Genomic DNA, 18,927 nt, shown 5'->3' on the forward strand with positions numbered 1-18,927 from the left:
AGCATTTTTGTGTTGGGAAGGATAATTTAAGATGAGGGAGTGTGTACTTTCTTATGTACTTAATTTTTAGCCTGCTTTATGATGCTATATGATCAAACTGATAACTAGTTTTCCTAGCAGTTTTTTCTTCCTCCAAAAATAGCCTCTGAACCATTTCACCAATTTCAACCAAGTCTGAGTATTTAGATTCTTCTAATGTTTGTGAAAATTTGGTGATGGATAGCAAGCAGAGACACAATTTAATTTTTTGGCAAGAGAAGTTTTTTAAGTTCACCTTCCAAATAAGCTGCAGTACATGTTGTCATGTGACAGTAGTTTGTTGTGTTTAGATAACCAAGCGCACAGGAAACTTCAGGTACTGTGCGATGAGGGAAGGTAGAAAACTAGTGAAAAACTAGTTTTGCACTAGTTTTGCCATTTGTGGAACAGCTGACTCCTGGAGAGGATTCGTTGGTTTAAATAGAAAGGTAACAGAAGTTAAATAATCCTTTCAGTATACTAATACCGCATTTTATCAGAGAACCTTCTGAAAGGTGATTAATACAAGTATTCACTCTGGGAATGAAACATAGCAATGAAATTTAATTGTGATAGCGTGGCTGCAGTTTAGGCATAGGTTTATGGCGATGTGTGTCAGCAAAAAGTCCTGTGCAATTGGAGGTCGAATCCACAGGGACAGTATAGCTGAGGATAGGCAGGTGATACTGTCTCTATACCACAGTGCAACTCTGCATAGAACATTATGTTTCATTATGGGCATACCATGACTAAAAAGATAAGCTGGGTAAACTTCAAGAAAAACATTCTAAGTAGCTGACAGGGATTGCCTTATAAAAAGATGGCCAAATAATACAAACTATATAAAGTTAAATAAAGTAACAAGTTTGTCTAGATAACTGTCACTTCACATTTGAAATGTACTTAATACCACATCCAGTATTACATAGTGTTATATGTGGGAGTACAGCTGGAAATGATGTGAAACAAAGTAAGAAGACATGAAGATATCTGTATTTATTTCTGGAAAAATGTTTCAATGGAAATAATAGTCCCCACCACTTTTTACAAAAAAAGTCCTCACCGTAAGATATAATGTAGTATTAGACAGGAGAGAATGCAAAAAAATCTTGGATTAAAAGAAAGCAGGCCGCTTTGGGAGTGACATGGACTAATTCATACAGATGTTTTTTTCTATCCTAAGAAGAGTTCTTTCACTCACAAAGGCTTAGAAGTAGCTTAAAGTTATAGCAGAGGTTTTCTTGATGAAAGGCAGCGTGAAAACATAGAGGTTAGTTCCTGTTGTTTTCTAACAAGTGAGTGATGCCAGTCTAGCTTCTAAAGGGTTATTTTAATGCTTGGGGGAAAAAAAAGATAGTATGTAATAATTTTATAAACTCCATGATGAATTTAAACTGCTATCTTAAAAAAAAAAAAAAAAAAAGCACTATTTTACCGACATAGCAGGTTATAAATCAACAAAGTACTTTTGGGAAAGAATCCTTTCTGTAAAACTTGTATAACAATTACTTTTATATATATTAAATGTTACATTATAATCTCTTTGGAAGAGATAATAATAATGAATGAGCACTTTATTAGAATAAGATTAGTCATTTCATCAAACTGATTTATAAGCTTGTAAATATCTTTTAGTCCAATGTTATTGGTATTTGTTTGCTGTAATTATTATTTTTTAACTTTTCTTTTAAGTAATATTAAATGAGGTACATTTAGATAAATTATGTTACTATGACATCTAAACTGCAGAATTTAGAATACTTTTGGTAGGTTTGCTTCTGGTTTTTTCCCATTCTCTTCTATCTTAGATGTCAACTGTATTGGTATCTTGGCAGATCCTTACTATTTCTAAATCTTTGCTATTACTTGTCCTGCTTTGCTTTGGTGCTCAGTATATGGTGTGCTGTTTCAATTTCTACTGACGTTGTATGTCATCTTGCTGTCTTTAATGTTTACTTAATAGTGTGTTTGCTGTTTTACCATGTCTTTGGTGGTCAGTTAAAGCTATTTCCTGTTTTCACTTGGGTCTTGGCCTTTGGTTTCTGGTGTGGCTTTTGTTCAGCTGCTTGCTTTTTCATAGTAGCCAGATTTGAAAGCTCTGTGAAGGATTGTTCAAACTGCCTTAGTTTTTCCTTGGTTTGTTCCATCTCTTTTATGTTATTTCTTGGATCTTTTTTCACAGCTGATTTTTGCACAGAATGATGATTTCCGTTGTTATGATAACTTTAATCGCTTAAAAGTATTAAGAGAAAGAGTAAGAGAAAGCACATGCCGCTGTAACAGAATAGGGTTCTTGGACTATACCGAGACATTGTTAGAGTAAGCACCAGAGCACTAAGTGGCCATCTCTCATCAGAGAAATGTTAATACTGGATTTATGGGTCTGTTCTCTTTTTTTTTTTTTTTTTTTTTTTTTCCCTCTTTCCTGTTTTTTGCAGTAGTAGTTTCACTGTCTACTTCAAAGAATGGCGGGCCAGCAGTGGCCTAAGAATTACTGAAGGCAGCATGAGGTATGCTAGGCATCTGACAGAAAGAGCAGCCGTGTCAAGAACTGACAAACAAGTAGGAGGCTGGATGCTTGTAATACTCTTCTAGAACAATTGAAATAAAGAAAATAATTTGAATCAGTAATAGGGTAGACATCTGGTTAAGAAATACTAAAAAGGGGCATTAATGCCTTCTAAATGTTTGAATCATCTGCATGTAGAACAGCCTGTAGTCTTTCCTTCCATTTCCTCTCTTACCCTAAGTGACCATATTTTCTGCTTGAGGTGCGTCCCTAGACTTATCAGGGTCTTGTTTAAATAGGCGTGAGGGAAGACTCTGTTTTGAATGAAAGAGGGGAGAGGAAAAAAAAATATTTGCTGATACTTGAATAGCTTTTGTGGGTTTAATAATTTGGAGTCAAACTGTCTTTAATTACGTTACTCACATTGGCAACTGACATCTTCGCAGCTAGAGTTCTCAGACTTCTTGGTTATGGATGGCCATTGTTAACAGGAATGTCATAAGGATGTTGAGTTTAAATACCCCATGATTTCAGACAAACGTATATATCTATATTTGCTGTTTATTCTGCTGAAGCAAGCTTTTCTCCTGGGTTACTGTTTAATGTCTAGGCTCTCCACAATTTGGGCTGCACAAGTAAAGGTCAGTGATTTTATGACTGAAGAAGTAGTACAGTGTTATTCAGGGATGAAGCGTGAATTGCCTATATGATCCCAACTGCAGTAGTAGACTATGTATTTTATAGAGATCAAAGTGCCCAATTATTAAATTGGGAGATTCAGCAATGTGTTGTAAATGTAATTTGTTGGCAGATTTTGTTGATTACTCTTTACAAATTAACATGTACGGTATTCACTTTGTACTTGCTATCTCAGGAAGAGTTGTTAAAGGCTTTATTTTATTCCTAAAAGTTATTTTAAAGACAATTTAGGGAAGAAAACTGTGAAAATAAATGTTATTCTCATCACAGGATCATGTGACTGTTCAGTTTACGTTACTTGTATTTTGCTTCTGGTCTGTTTCTCAAGGGTGCCCATTATTGTGGTTAATGAGTGAGCTGGTCAGAATGAGGTGCTATCTTGAACCTCTTCTTTCTCTTTAGTCTTTGCTTAGTTTCCCATGTAGCCTTATTTTTTCAGCTGATGTTTGTGAGCCATCAAGCAATGAATTCTTTGTTTAATATTAAAGTATGTAAGAAGTTTTGCCTAGATTATTATGTTACAACCCTGTGTGCGTATTTCATCTACAGAGACCCTGTGTGCATATTTCATCTACTGACTTTCATAAGGGCTTTTGCAGGCAACTGGATCAACAGACTTTATTTAGATTTGGGAATTTTAAATTCTGTGTAAAATAAGACAATGAAACCACCATCTTATTCAGGTAAAATCTGCAGCTGCCTGCTTTTTTTTGTTGTGTGTAGGGTTTTGGTTTTTTTTTTAACCATTTAATCCATACTGAATGTGATTGCTAGACAGAAAAGTAGTTAGTTAATTTTGTTGTATAGTAGATTCCAGAAAATCCAAATACTTGTGAAGTCATCTAATTCATACCTAACTGTGGAAAACAAGTTACTGTCAGAAACAAGTCTTTGTGTGGCTGGGATTCAACTTGCTTATATGTAGTCATTCAAAAACTAAGCATCTTATTCAAGTCAAGCAGCTAGATGGTTGTTGAAAACCATGGAAAAAAATAGGCACTTCAATAATGAATTTCATCCTGTCTGTCTTAAACAGCTATTTTAGGATGAAATGAATCAACCACTTGATGTGCCTGTCTCTCTCCATTTGCTACAGAGGGATCTGGAGCACTATGTTAGCATAAATCTAACATAAAAAATTAAGTGAAATTAACAACTTATATGAAATCAATTATTGAAGATTTAGGTTTATTTTAAAGTTGTTGTAGAATTGGATTTGCTACTTCTTGTGGTCATCTTCTTGCAGATACTTATTTTTCCATGTCTCCCTTTCAATTTTAATTATTCATGCAGTTTATTGATAAGCTTGAATACTTGGACAAAGACACTGAATGAAGTTCACTCTGAAAGGCAAATGGCTCAATAAGCAAAATCTCTACCATTTTTTAAGTGTTCAGATTTCTGTTCCATAGATAAAAGGAAGAAAGCTTTTTTTTTTCTTGAGCTATTTGTACAGTTACAGACTTAAGGCAATTCCTCAAAGCATTTCATAAGAAATTGCCGTTATAATTCACTTGAAAACATTCCTATTTGGAAGGAATCAATTCTTAGAAGTATCTGTCAGATGCATGTTATGAGTGCCTTTTAGAATATGAGTGTTATGAATGTTGCAGCTTTTACGTATATGGATAGCACTTTGCCACAACTTACAGATACAATTTATCTACAGCATTTCTGTTTAAAACTGACAACTTGACAACCTGCTAGATATTTTTCTATGAATAAGAACATCAGATGTGTAGACCATGCAGTGATGCTTGCCTTTAATAGTATAAATAAAAAATCACATTGAAGGGAATTCTTACTTTGTAAATTTCAGAATCTGGCTTACACTTCCTCCTGTTGTTTTAGACTTTGTTCCTTGTTGTGTCTTTTTCTGTTTTAAGCCTCCCAGGGGCTCTGTATGTATGGAACACTAAACTACATATTAATGATACTTTGATTTGTCCTTATAATTTACTCAGAGATGCATACGATAATCTTGAAAATTCAGAAGCATAAGAAGGTTGAAATGGATATGCACATTTTGAGTTTATTTTCATTACAGTGTGAAAAGTGACACTTCATTACATTCTTCAGTAATAATAAGAAACTGAAGGAAGAAGCAGCTTGCTAGAAACATCACCTTTCTAATAGAGCCTGCAAGGCTTTTTAAATTGTCCTGGAAACAAGTTTTTAAACTTTTAAACTAGGAGGCCTAGAAACATGTAGTAGTTTTACACACTGACTCCCAGCAAGTTTTTTCCAGATCAACAGATACAGCACATAGACAAGAAGGCCAAATTCAAACTAAATTGGATCTTTATGGGATATTTTTCTAATATGCCTACACATTGTATCTGATGAGGGGAAAAAACGTTGCAAATAGATACTTCTAAAAAAATTTATAGAAAACCTTCAGTTTGGGATAAATGCAGACAGAAGGCCATGAAACTCCAATACTTGTGGTCTGCTTGTAAAAGATACTTAAATATTGATAACCTTGGCCCTTGCATTATGTTGAACGTTCTCCCAGTTTTTGTTGCCAACATAAGTTAATAGTACTGTACACTGTAAGTGCTCCAAAATTGCTGAATTTCTGAAATGAAATGTTCAGAGTACCGATCTGGCTGGAAAATTCTAGAGACCCAAAATGTATCTTTGAGTAGTAGTATGTACATATGTATGCACATATATATATATATATATGGGCATGCATAGACATGGACCACATACATATGTAAAAATCAGTGAGAATGTTCATACTTGTAGAGAAGTTAGTTCAGTTTATATAGCATAAGGCAGATACTGTCATACTTTTGTTTCCCCATGTAATTCGTTGTTCCACAATGTCAAATCAAGCATATATTGGTTTGTCCAGCTAGGAACACTGTTTCTAGCATAACTATATTTGAACAAAGTTGTATCGATTTCTTCCATGCTTTCAAGTACATATGACCCTCTTACATTACAAGAATTCTTGGCAGCTTTTCTGTTCTGCTTGCTGCCACTGATACTTAAGCAGAAGACACTGAAATTGCCCAGTGGTGCCCCAGCAAGTAGGCAATTGCCATATCTGGGAATTTTTGGAGGACATTGTTTTCAGTGTATTGAAGATGAGAACATTTAGATATGGATGTCTCTTGGGCAGCATATGTAGTGAACATCTGTGAAATGCATCCTTCAGGTGTAAAGCTAGACTCTTATGCAATGAGGTGCTTTTTTGCTACTGCTCCGTGACATTCAGAACGAACTTGTTTTCACTAGCACTAAAGATTCATACATGTAAAAGCAGTGAAAATGCCACAAAAAAAGAGAAAAGTCTGTCACATAAATATATGATGCCAGAGATATACACTTACAGAAAAAGTGCGGTTTAAAGATGGGAGAACATGTAGTACTTGAATGTACCTCGCTGGTCTTCTGCTTCTGAGTATGAATGCAAAAGTCCTCACAATAAAATTCTTCTGCTCTTTTCAGCAGCTTTTTATATAGGCTTTATGCTCAAAAAGAGGAACTGAAATGTGAAGTTTGTTACACATTTTCCTGGTTTAGTTATATTTTGAGTGACTAATTTTTTTTTCACTTAGCAAAGGTAAAAAAAAAAAGTTTTAGTTGAGCGTTGTGAACTAAGAGTAAAACTGAAAGTTGTGTTTCAGTGGAAGCTGCTTTTATATTTCTAAAGCTGGCCTCTTAGCAGTTGCATTTAGTATCTCTCTTCCCTAGAAAAAGCCTCCCAGATTTCTGCCAGTACCAGTTGGTTTTAGGAGTGTGATATAAACTCCAAATGATTGAAGGAAAAAATACCCAACTGTGAAAAAACCCTCCCCAAACAGCCATACCACTCCCGGGACAACACAAGCATTTACTTAAACATACGATGATGAGCTAGATTAGAGAACTGACCTGGCTGAAAAATTATTTAGGTTATTTTTCAGGTGTTATCAGATCTTTAGTTTGATGCATAATGCAGCTGTAGAGTTACTTGTGCTGGCATAGCAGAGCAGACAGTGGTAAAGAGTGACTGGGAGGAGCAGGAGCAAAACAACATCTTGACTTACAATATTTTTCAAATATACAGCCTAAACACTTTACCACATGTGAGGCTGTTTTGGTCTTCACAGTTTCATATGTGCTCTAAGTTTTGCTGGGGAAAAAAGTAGGTATGAGTGACTCCTTGCACATATAGATTTGGGAAGAGGACTTTGTGCTCTGAACATGCTTCTGCCTTGGATATTTAATGATTTAAGTATGAAGAAGATACTAGTTTGTTTGGTTTTGTTTAACAAAGCAATAGGAGTACAGAACAATAGAGTAAACTAAAAAAAAAATGTCATTTGCTTTGTATTAATATGTGACATGGGTGAATTAGAAGTGAGTTGCTGGCAGTTTTTCTTGTGTTCTAGAACACTTATTACACTGCTAGAGGCCATAAATTATTTTTCAAAGTTAATACATTTGCTGTCTCTAAGCAATAATGTATAATGTTATCACATATAAAAACTTAAAGGTTTGTAAATTCAAAGAAGTACAGATCAGTTGTTGAATGCTAACTGAATGCCTATATCTTTATTTTCAAAACTGTAAAATAAAAACCCCAAAAGGTGGAGTATAAAACATCTCCTTTGTTTTAGCCAGAGACACACTGCATATGTGCTGAAAGAAAGCAGAAAGTCAGTGATTTCTCTAAATTGATAATCAACAGCAATGTACAATGTAGCTGAGAGCTACAGCGGTCTATTACTGGGATCTTGTTTGTACACATTTCTCAGTGTGCATTAATATTTCAGATCAGATAGAGACAGACTACACAACCTTACTGTTTGCAGTGAAAGGTGTCCTTCCACATCAAACCAGCATTTTTTTTTTTTTAAATTTTAATAAAAACCGAAGGGAGGCATTATCATGTAGTTTGCTGTATCCCACAATTGTTAGTGGCCCGTCACTGATCTCATATTGGTTTTGCCTCGCTATAGACTAAATTATATGAGAGGGAGTTTTCTGGGCAGAGACAGGCAATGCTTGAACTAGAAAATGAAACTGTTGAGATTACACTGCTGAGAGAGCAATTATACATGTGAAAGTTACCTCTCTTAGCTGACTTCACCCATTTTAAAATTACATTCCCCACCTGGTGGCAAGAGGATTTATTACACTGTAAAACTGCAAACTGAAGGTAGTAAATTTCTTCTCTACTCCCATACATTTTAAAAAATGGTGGAGATGATGAATTTTTCTGTAGGCATCAGCAGAGGTTTAGGATGCCTAAAAAGGTGTCTTTTGTGAAGAAGAAATTATATATATAATACTTTACAAAAATATTTAACATAATTTGTAATGAGAAAAATGTATACAAGTTAAAAGACAATGTAATAAATTATTTTAGAATTACTTGGCAATACATTTCAAAATGGAAAACTGTGAAGGCAAATTTTTTAACTAGTGATTGAAAATCCTCTTCCAGCTTCATCACTCAAGGGATAGACAGAATATCCCCAAAAGGCTCATGTTGAATTCTTCTTGTAGTTGAGAAATGCAAATAGCTTTCAGCAATGTTCACAGAATATCTTTATTCAAACTGTCAGTTATGTGGCTCCTGTTTCTTCTTCCTTTGCCTTTAGTGGTAATTATAAAGCTATAATACTGAATGTGTATCTGTAGCTTACAGCAAACTATGCAGAGAAAAATTGTGACAAGGAGCAACTGCTTTCCTGTTTTTCTTTTTCACTCCTTTGGGATGATGCTGATGGTGAGCAGCTTCTTCTCCCCCCGGCCTTATCTTTTTTTCTTCCTTTTTTCTGTGATTCAGAGGACTGATGATAGAGTAGATCTGTGTTTTTTCATACTGGTCTCCAAACACTCACAGATTACCCTGCAGTAGTTTAGTAAAAGGAAAAGAGGCAACCTGGTTCATAGAAACCTAGAAATGGTGTCCAAACAGAAGCGTACCCTTGATTTTCTCATTCTTTGAACTGAAATTGGTGGTCTTGGCCCTTTTCTAAGAATATAGACAGTAATTGAAACAAGAGAGATTCTAACTTGAAATAAGACAATTTTTTTTTCGCCACTGTAACAGTCAAATGTAGAACAGGCTGCCCAGAGAGGCTGTGCAGTCTTTACTTCTGAAGATTTTCAAGACACTGCTGGATAAATCCGTGGTCAAAGAACAGCAGTCTCATTTTTATAGTGAATTGTGGCAATTCTTTTCCCAGCTGCTCCTTAAGCAGAGGTTCTGCTGGGAGAGGCTCCTCTGGTCCGCCCTCACTCCTTGCTTATCGGGAACAGATAAGGGTGCAGAGGAGGTCTGGTTCTTAAGTGGACACTGGTTTGCGGTGTCCATCCCTTTTGCAGTATGCACATTGATTATTGCCTAACCAAGGCCTGGGCCAGGGACCCCCTCTTGAGGGTCCGCCCCATCCTTGGCCTCTTCCCCTGATCCTAGTATTTTCCTCTAATACCACCACCAATGTACTATTTACTCTTTCCTTTTGACTATCTCTATTTCTGTCTGCAATCCCAGCAACATCCAACAACTTTCCCCAATCTCGAGCATCATTTCCTTGTAATTTTTGTAATTTTCTTTTAATATAATCCGAGGACTGCCCCACAAATAGAGGAGCTAATTGATTTTGCCCCTCTTCTGATTCAGGATCAATATTTGTATATTTGCAGGCTGCCTCCTTCATTCTGTTCAGGAAATCTGTGGAGGACTCTTTTCTGTCTTGCCTAACCTCATACAATTTAGACATGTTTATTGCTTTAAGGCATAGCATTTCTAATTCCTAACAAAATCCATTCCTGATACTGAGGCAAAAGTTGCTTGGGTCTGTTAATATTCCTGTCCCAGTTCAGATCAACGGAGGGGAAATGATGCTCCACAGTTCCTCGTAAAGTTCCTGCGTTAACCTGAGCTTCCACATGTATTCTAGCTGCTTGACAAGTCATCTCCTCCTCAGTACTGTCAGACAAAACCTGCATTATTGCCTCTGTATCTTTCCAGTCTGGATCCTGTGTTTTAACCATAATTTCAAAAGCACTACCGACCTTCTTGGGATTATCCCTGTAATTTCCAGTGGTTGCTTTCCAATTATTCAAGTCTGTTATTGAAAACAGGACCCTTGCTGCAATGCGTCCTTCATTTCCCACAACCTGGTGGAGGGGAGCATGTACAACTTCCCCTTGTTTGACCTGCATCCAACCTGCTGTTGGGCTAAAAACTTCTGCTCCCAGTCCTAGTCCGCTTTCCTGATGATTACCCTGAATACTGCTTCCCCTGCTTCCCCAGGCCCATTGTCTCTAGGTCTCAAACGTCTCTCAGGAGCAGTCACTGATTCAATATCCTCCTCCTCCTTTTGTTCATATAATTTTAAACGTCTCTGTCCTATATTACAAGCAGAGCAGCACCTTTTCAAAGACCTGTTCTTATCCTTTTCCAAAGCCAAGACCTGAAGAATCACTGGGAGGTAAATTTATATCACGCTCTTTTTGCCATTCAGAATGGTTCTTTAAAGTGAAAAACATATCAGCATGTAAAACTTCATCCCATTTCTTTTCTTGTCTTAAAAACAACATCAGCTGTAACATATTATAATTCAAAGTGCCATTCATTGGCCATTTCCCCCCATCATCCAGTTTATACAATGGCCGCCACTGATTACAGTATTTAATTAGGATGCTTTTAGTTACATTTTCCCCAGAATCACCCCCTATTTGTTTTCTTTAAAATACCTGCTTTAGACTGACTAGTGCCAATTTTCTTTTAGCATGCTTAAAATTTTATAACAATATACATGTATATAAATATATTCAGATGTTCAGAGTACTCTATACCAGACAGAAATATACATATCTACTCTAGTATGTCAAGCAGAAATTTTACCAAACAGATTGTTTTCAGGAGAGCCCTCAATAACCCAACCCAGCACGACTTTGACCTTGACTTCTGGGCAGGTATCCCAGAGCAGGACGAATGCCTTACATCTTTCCAGGGAACTTTGCTTTGGAGCCTTCAGTCTGGGGATTGGAGGTCTTACCCTGAGAATCCCTCTGTGCTGGCTGGAATTCCTGTGATCCCACAGATCCACTGATGCTCAATAGCAGTGTCCCACTTGGGTTGCTGGAAAATGATACCGTAAAATCGGTCACAGAGAAAAACCCTCTAAGACTCGATTTGAAGTTTTAGAAGGTAGGCATTCTTTATTACAGCACTGGGAGCATGGGGGAATGTTTCCTCTGAGTGTGCTCACCAAGTTACTCGAGGGTACACATTGTATACAGCAGAATACTTGCACATTCGTAGTGTATTACATCTGCATTTTCATTCACGTACAGGACTGGTTACAAGTTTCTCACTTCTAATGCAAACAAGTGTGCACCCTCGGATAGCACTACTGAAGTTTTTATTAAGTATGCATACCCCCCAAGCATGGGTTTGCCCTCTATCAGGAAGGTGGTGGTGGTGGGTGCTATTTGCGTCAGAGGTCACAATCTCCCACTGCCACAATTACCTTTGTCCTACTTTCAACCAATTTTCTGTGGGTTGCAACATCTTACCAGCTTGCCTCCTCTTGTGGCAGGAACTTTCTCACTTGGAGGCTTTTTTCTGCATAATTTAGATAATGGTGTTCATATAATTATCTGCTCTTTGTTTCCCAAGGTTGATTCCCTTGATTAGAAGTCCTTTCATTCATCAGTTCTGATGACATGAGAGTCAGCTTGACCTAAACTTTGTGCAGAGATCTGTTTAACACAGAGCTAAACACTAAAGCAGAGTTTGGTAATTTGGGAGTTTAGACATTTTGTTCCTTATATAGCAGAAGTCTTTCAGCATAATCCTGAACATATCAAAAGGTTAAAGTCTTTTGATGAGCCAGCAACCTTCTCTTAAGAGAATAGTTTGACATAAATGTATATACAGTGGTATCTATATAGTGGCATCAGTGGAGAGATGATGTAAATCCCATCCTCTGGTGTGTGTAAGTTCTGCCAGCAACTAAAAAGGCTATCCATTGCCAGCAAATATTATTTTATACGTATCTTCACAAAGATGCCTGAAGCTAATAGAAGCTGCACAGAGTCTTTTAGTATTTGGCACAAAAAATAATAATAAAAAAAGTTTATCAGTATATAGCAAACTTTCCTACTGTCCTGTCTCCAACAGTGGCAAGAAATCAATATCCAAGGGAAGGAAGAGTGGGATAAGCATATTAGATACTTTGCTAGCCTACAAATATTTCCAGCTTGGGTTGCGTCCTGAACTAGGTACGGTTTCTAGGCGTGTTTGTATAACCACCACCAACTGCAGAAATCTCCATCAAACTTTAAATAATTAGTTGGAGGAATGATAAAGACTAAAAGCAATAACTCTGTTATAGTTAAAATCTTCTGCAGTAGTTTATGCTTCTTATTATTTTACTGTTTGTTTATAACCATCACCTCTTTTGGGAGTTAGTCTTGAAGAATCACTCTTATTTTAATTAATACGTAACTGTCTAGTTGAATTCATGTCTCATTTGACAATACTCCTCATACTGTAAGGTGACATATACAACCTTGTTCTTAGACCTGTCAGAAGCATGTGGATTAACCAGATAACACTGTACTAAGACAACTCACGAGTGATTTACCGAAGTTCTGTGCAGCTTGGGAAATCCCATGTAAATTCAGCCTGATAGTATTGACAATACTTCTTAGAAGCTTTAGAAGATCTAGAAAATTAACGCTGTTTTGAAAAATGTCTTTCTTTCAGCTCCTCCCTTCCTCCCCCTCCAAATTCAGGACTTCTTCCTTCATTTTGGAACTTCTAGCCACTAATAACTATTGTGAACATGAGCTAATCCAGCGAGGATAGTAATCTTTCATATAAGTGTGTGCTAGCAGATTCAGACTGAGACAGTAAATTTCTGTAAAAAGTATTCATAAGCGACATGACAAAATAACATAAGTGAGCAAAATTATAAATTAACGCTTGATTGCAAAAATATCTCCAAGACAATGTAGAGATGATTTGGTGAAACGTGTTCAGTGTTTTACAAGTAGCACAGATATTGACAAGATCTGATTTTCTTTTTCTTTTTTTCTCTTTTTAAATTCCTACTTAAAAATGTGGGATAGCATGGAAAGCTATCTTTATTTAAAATACCTGATTAATTTTGTAGAAGTAGTTCAGAAGGAAAAAACTCCAGATAACTCTTAGGATTAAGCAATGGCTTAAATTCAAGACTCATGTTAAGGCTGTTGGCATGGAAGACTTATTAAATATAAAGGCAACACTGATATGTTGAGCAAGAGTGACCTTTCTGAGAAATACTTATAAAACTGACTGTTCGAGGATGCTGAGAATTTGGAGTATTATTCTGTGGATACATTTATGTGTCTTCCATTTAGAAGAATTTAGCCTTGCTTTTGCTATGATTGTTTGTTTAGTGAAGGACTTTCCTGTAGTAAACATAATGCTGCTGAAGTAAGCTTTTTTCAGCTTGAATATGTAATTTGGAAATAAGCAGTGATTTGTAGACCTAGAGGAATACTGTGGTGATTATCTTGAATATGTTAGCTGCAAGAATTAAGTGACTAATTGTATAAGTATCTGCTGCCTCTTTTAATATCGAAGACTCTGGATATCGTAGAGTATAGCATCAGTACTGCTGCTTTGCTGCAGTATGATCAGCCCTTGGAGCAATGGAAATGCAATTTATCAGCTCTTAGAGTTTCTCCCTTTATGTATTTTATTTTGACACTGAATGCATTTTATGATGTGGACATCTGTTTGCTAAAAATTCAATTAGTGCCACCGTCCTATTTTAGTCAATTGAGATCTCTTAATCTAAGAAAGGAAGAATCCTGCCTTTATGAATATACCAAAAGAAGGTGATACCAATGCTACGTTTTAAAATTTGTTTTCAGTGTTTGTGGCTAAGACTGATTTTATAGGGGTTTTATGGAATAAAATGCAGAGTCTGGTTCTAGTAATTCTTTCTGGTCTTGACCAGACAGTGACAGTTTATACACAGTTGTCAACTCACTTAGACAAACCATATGTACTCCCACCACCCTCCTGTTTGTGGGTGGCAGTGTACAGGAGCAGAACTGGGTACTTTCTCTGCTTGGCATCCCTCAACAGTGGGGATCCAAAAGATGCAACTCGGCTGCAGAACTGTTTTGCTAGTCAACAAGTACTGTACCCCACCCACATTTCTAACTAGCAGATGGTGAGGCAAGCCTGGAGAACGTGGTGAGGGATTTTACTACATCTCTGAAAAGTAAATAAATAATATTTGAAAATTCTATTTTAAAATCTAAATTACAGAATTAATTAGCCATGCAAGCATAGCATCGAATAAGTATAGGATTTTATATAAAACTTTCATGGTCATCTTAGATAAGTATAACTTCAGTAGTTTGAAGTACTTCTTAAGCATGAGACAGTATTGAAGGTATTGTGCATCCTAATGATCTAAATATTGGACACTTCTGACTAAAGGATTAGATATGCGTTTAGAACATGAAGTCTTTCATCAGCTTCCAGCTATTATGCATTTGTGTGAAACCATGCTAAAACTACAATCCTGTCAGCACTGTATTCTTCCTGTGATTCCCAAATCATAGTAGTAACAAATAATTTTTTCCTATTCATCAGCCTAATGGGCTGCTGTTTGCTCTGGACATCAAGTTAGGTTCTTCCCTGCTATTCATGAATACAAGATTCTGCAGGCCAGCTCATGGTTGCTTCTGCTTTTCTCCTGATTGTATTCAGCTAATTCTTTCTGTGACTGCTATGCAACTTTTTGCATACTTATACAGATTTTGGCTTGCATAATCTTAGTATGGGATTTGAATATTCTTTAGTTATTTCAAAATAATATTGTAAAACTTTATGTCTCTTTATGCATGAAATTTATCACTGGAATGAAAGATTGTAAAATTCAAGTCAGATTTGTTTTTCTGAATAGGAGCATGCTTAGAACTTATACTAAGACAGGGGCTTTGCCTTATTGAGCTCACCATCTATATGGTAATTTGTAATACTGGTGTTTGCTCTAACAGACACATTTAATACATAAAAATGAAATTTCCACAAAGTCCACTGATGAGTTAGTGTCACAGTGAGTAATAAAGGCAGTCTAATTACAGAAATAGTGTTTTGTTCTAACATGACGTTCAACATCCTGTATTCCCCTCTATGGTTGTATGTACTGGCAGCAGCAAAACTCAAGGAAAATTGCTCATTAGTTTTCACCTAGGAATCTGTATCTTGCTTGATTAATTTTACCAGAAATGTGTGACCTGTCTCTGTCTCTCACTTCCCCACAATGACATCTGTTCTAACTTTCTGTTCTGTTAAGATCACTTAATTTCTCTTCCGCATAATAGTTTGTCTAAGGGACCTCATCCCATTTATTTTAAAAATCTGTTTTCTGCACTTTGTACATATCAGCAGCACACTTTCTATCACTATACTTTACCCAGACTATATCATTAATTGAATTTATACAGCGCCTCTCAGTTCCAAAATAAGGTATTTTACCAAAGGCATCTGTAGTATAATCATGAAGTTCAGACAGTGGTTCCAAATTCTAAGCTGAAAGGAAAACAGGTGGGTTTTCAAGTTGATTTTATGGATGAGTCAAGTATTTTTTATATCTCTGAATAATTACAGAGAGAAGATGCTAAGTAAAAAAAAACACATTATGTGATATGACCTTTACTTACTGCTAAGACTTGAACTCCAGCATCAGAATATCCCTACTAAAGTAAATTATTATCATCCCGGTTTATGAAAAGTGCTGAGGAAATTAACAGAAGGAAGTGGAGTCTGCTTTGTGCTGAGTCAAAACTGAAATGACTGCCTTCTTCCATTTGCTTTAAATGGATCTTTACAATGGATTTTTTTTTTTTTTAATTGTCATTGGCTGGCTGTTGAGTATCCATGTGGCATCTTCATAGGGAATGTATTACAGTAGTTTTCAGAGGATAAAAATGATACAATAAGTAAAGTTTGATTACTCACATTAATAGCAAAATCATACCAATTAGCATTCTAAATATAGGAATCTTATTAAATTCTTTCTGGTATCTGAGTTACTAGAGGGTGCGATAAAATAATCTGTTCTCTAGTTGATTTTATTGAAATGCCATTATTGTAAACAAGTTCTGAACGCTGTAGTTAATTTGTATCCATTAAGTCCAAAGACATTATAACATGAAATTAGTGGAAAGGACAAGAACAAATAAACCTCCAGTGTTGTGAGAAGAACTGTGGTAGAAGTGGAAAAGCTATTAATTGTATTTCCACTTAAGAATTTGTGTGGTAAAGGAAGTAACTGCAACCTTTTGAATGTAATTGTGTGTGCTCTGAAAATACGTTGTAGTGACTAACTAAATATTGGGTGGTTTAACAAAAAAAAAAAAGCAAGCCTACTTCTAGGTGGATTAATTAAACACTTGTGGGTTGCATTTGCTTTTTACTTAGCCCTGAAGTTGTAAAGAGTGAGCCGTATGGAGAGAAAGCTGATGTCTGGGCTGCAGGATGCATCCTTTATCAGATGGCAACTCTGAACCCACCGTTTTACAGCACCAATATGCTCTCCTTGGCAGCTAAGGTATCTGAATTTGCCAAATCAACCTACCAATTATTTCTGCATGTGTTCACTAGATCCATGAGAATTTCTCTTTAAGGTTATAGAAACATAATGTGCTCTCTGGTCTGATGTGTGAATAAGCACATTTATCGTTGTATGGATTGCTGCCTTGGCACTGTAATTACAAAAATTGCTTCTAAGTGTTAATATATTATTACCTCTCAGACTAATACATTTTTATCATTTTATTTGTTAGGACCTTTAGATATACAAAATTTCTTGGAGTACTATAATATTGGATTTTTTTATAGCATAGCGTATTACACCTTAGGATGTGATCATAAATAAAAATAAATAATTGTTTGGATGTTGGGTTTTTTAATGTTTCCCTTACCCAGGTATTGTAGCCCTTTGATCTACAGTGATTATGTACATTAATGTAGATCCCTGATTAGAAGTGATATTCTGCATTAGAAGATGTGTTCTAAGTTGTTTTGCAACTTAAAAACTGATGATGTAATACTCATCAGGTTGTTTCAAGGAACAATACTTATCCTAGGGGATCTTCAAATGAATAATGAAATATTTTTCTTCAGCTAACTGTAGATTATTTATTTTGCAGATAGTAGGGGCTGCGTATGAACCTGTGCCAGAAGGACTATACTCTGAAAAAGTATCATTTACTATTAAGAGGTAATCACTCATCTGGTTTTATTTCGACAAGCTGCTGAAAAGATGGGGTTTTTTGTATGTTTCCAGCAGTAGTAATCTGACAGTTTGCTGACTTTAGCAACTGCCAGTATTTGTCTCTGAATTTTAAATATGTTCTGATTTAAAATAAAACAGAGGTATCTCTTTACCCTGCTAATGATATATGCAATATAATTGTATACATGCAACTGGAAAACTTATGCCACTATACTCAGCACATTTGTCCAAGCCATTATAGGCTTTATAATCAGTACCAAAGTTTAAGAATAGCAGCGCTGTAGTTAATTGCCTACACATAAATTTTCCCCCTCATGAAAATACAGCATTTTGAGTAATTTTCAAGTGCAGTTTATGGTCAAGGAAGTAACCATTTTGCAACATATTATTTGTAGATCACTGTGTGATCCCATTCATAGTTTTATGTGTTTATTTGACTGATAGAAATATGTTTCCCACTACCTTCTAATCATGTTAACAGGATAGCAGAAATAATACAGTAATGGAGGAAAAGATGAGCCTCTATTTGTTCCACTCGCTCATCACATATTTCTCTTAGCTATGGTTACATCTTCCCGGTGATAATGTGTAAGACAAATTATAGAGAGTAAATTGGTGCACTTCTATGAGATTTAGCTCCCTTGATTTTTCCATTTTAGAAAAACTCCACTTAGCACAAACCCCTCTTTTCTTTCTCACTCAGCTGTTGAATTCCATCTAAAAAGCACTTTACTGTACAAAGACTGTAACTTCTTTATACTGTGTTTTATTGTACAAAAAGGTTTCTGTTATTTAAAGACCTTCAAGATGAAGGACAACAATGGAGAGGATAAAAGCTAATAAAATTAACATTTAAGAGGTCCTGAAATGAATTTAATATGTTAAATACTTACATATATTTGTAGTTAGAATAACTGGCTTTATTAATTAATTGCTTGCTATTTAAGAATAATAATCTCAAATAAATGCATCCAGAAAATATCTTCCAGTCACATCAGATCACTGTTGATATGTACTACATTCTCTTAAAATTGTAAACACATCTTTTTCGGTGATTTAGATAAAGTTATCTGGGTCACTGGCCCTCTGTCTTGTCCTTTTCCTTCCTGATAATGATGAGAAACTGTAATAGGAAGTTTTTGAGGGTTTTTCTACGGCTAGCTATTGGGTTACCTGTGGTTGTGTAGGTTTTGTGGCTGAATTAAACAGGTTCATTGCAAGTCCCATATTATCATGAGACTGGCTGCTATGGAGGCTAAATGGTTTGATTAGATCATTAAATAGGTATTTGCATGAAAATATTAAGTTTTCCAGTTTTTCTATCACATAAGAAAATTTATCCTTATTTTAATAGCAGTTGGAAGCATAAATTGTTTTTTTAAAAATCATTCTTTTACTATGGGTTAATCCTTAGATGAAATACTACTTTTGGGT

General features: G+C 35.8%; 1 protein-coding gene across 6 annotated transcripts in view; it reads left to right on the forward strand.

Moving 5' to 3' along the window:
• The window catches only part of NEK10 (NIMA related kinase 10), a 115,910-nt gene that overhangs the window by 45,678 nt on the left and 51,305 nt on the right, over window positions 1-18,927 (forward strand). For all 6 annotated transcript variants that reach the window (XR_005827290.1, XM_040589436.1, XM_040589433.1 and 3 more), the window contains 2 exons: window positions 16,677-16,806; window positions 17,408-17,478. Coding sequence is in view for 5 of the 6 variants with exons in the window: in XM_040589436.1 (XP_040445370.1) it covers window positions 16,677-16,806; window positions 17,408-17,478 (201 nt within the window). In the remaining variant the exon portion in view is untranslated. The remainder of the gene's footprint in view (window positions 1-16,676; window positions 16,807-17,407; window positions 17,479-18,927) is intronic.

This window comes from Falco naumanni, chromosome 4 (genome assembly GCF_017639655.2).
Source record: "Falco naumanni isolate bFalNau1 chromosome 4, bFalNau1.pat, whole genome shotgun sequence".
Classification (NCBI taxonomy): domain Eukaryota; kingdom Metazoa; phylum Chordata; class Aves; order Falconiformes; family Falconidae; genus Falco; species Falco naumanni.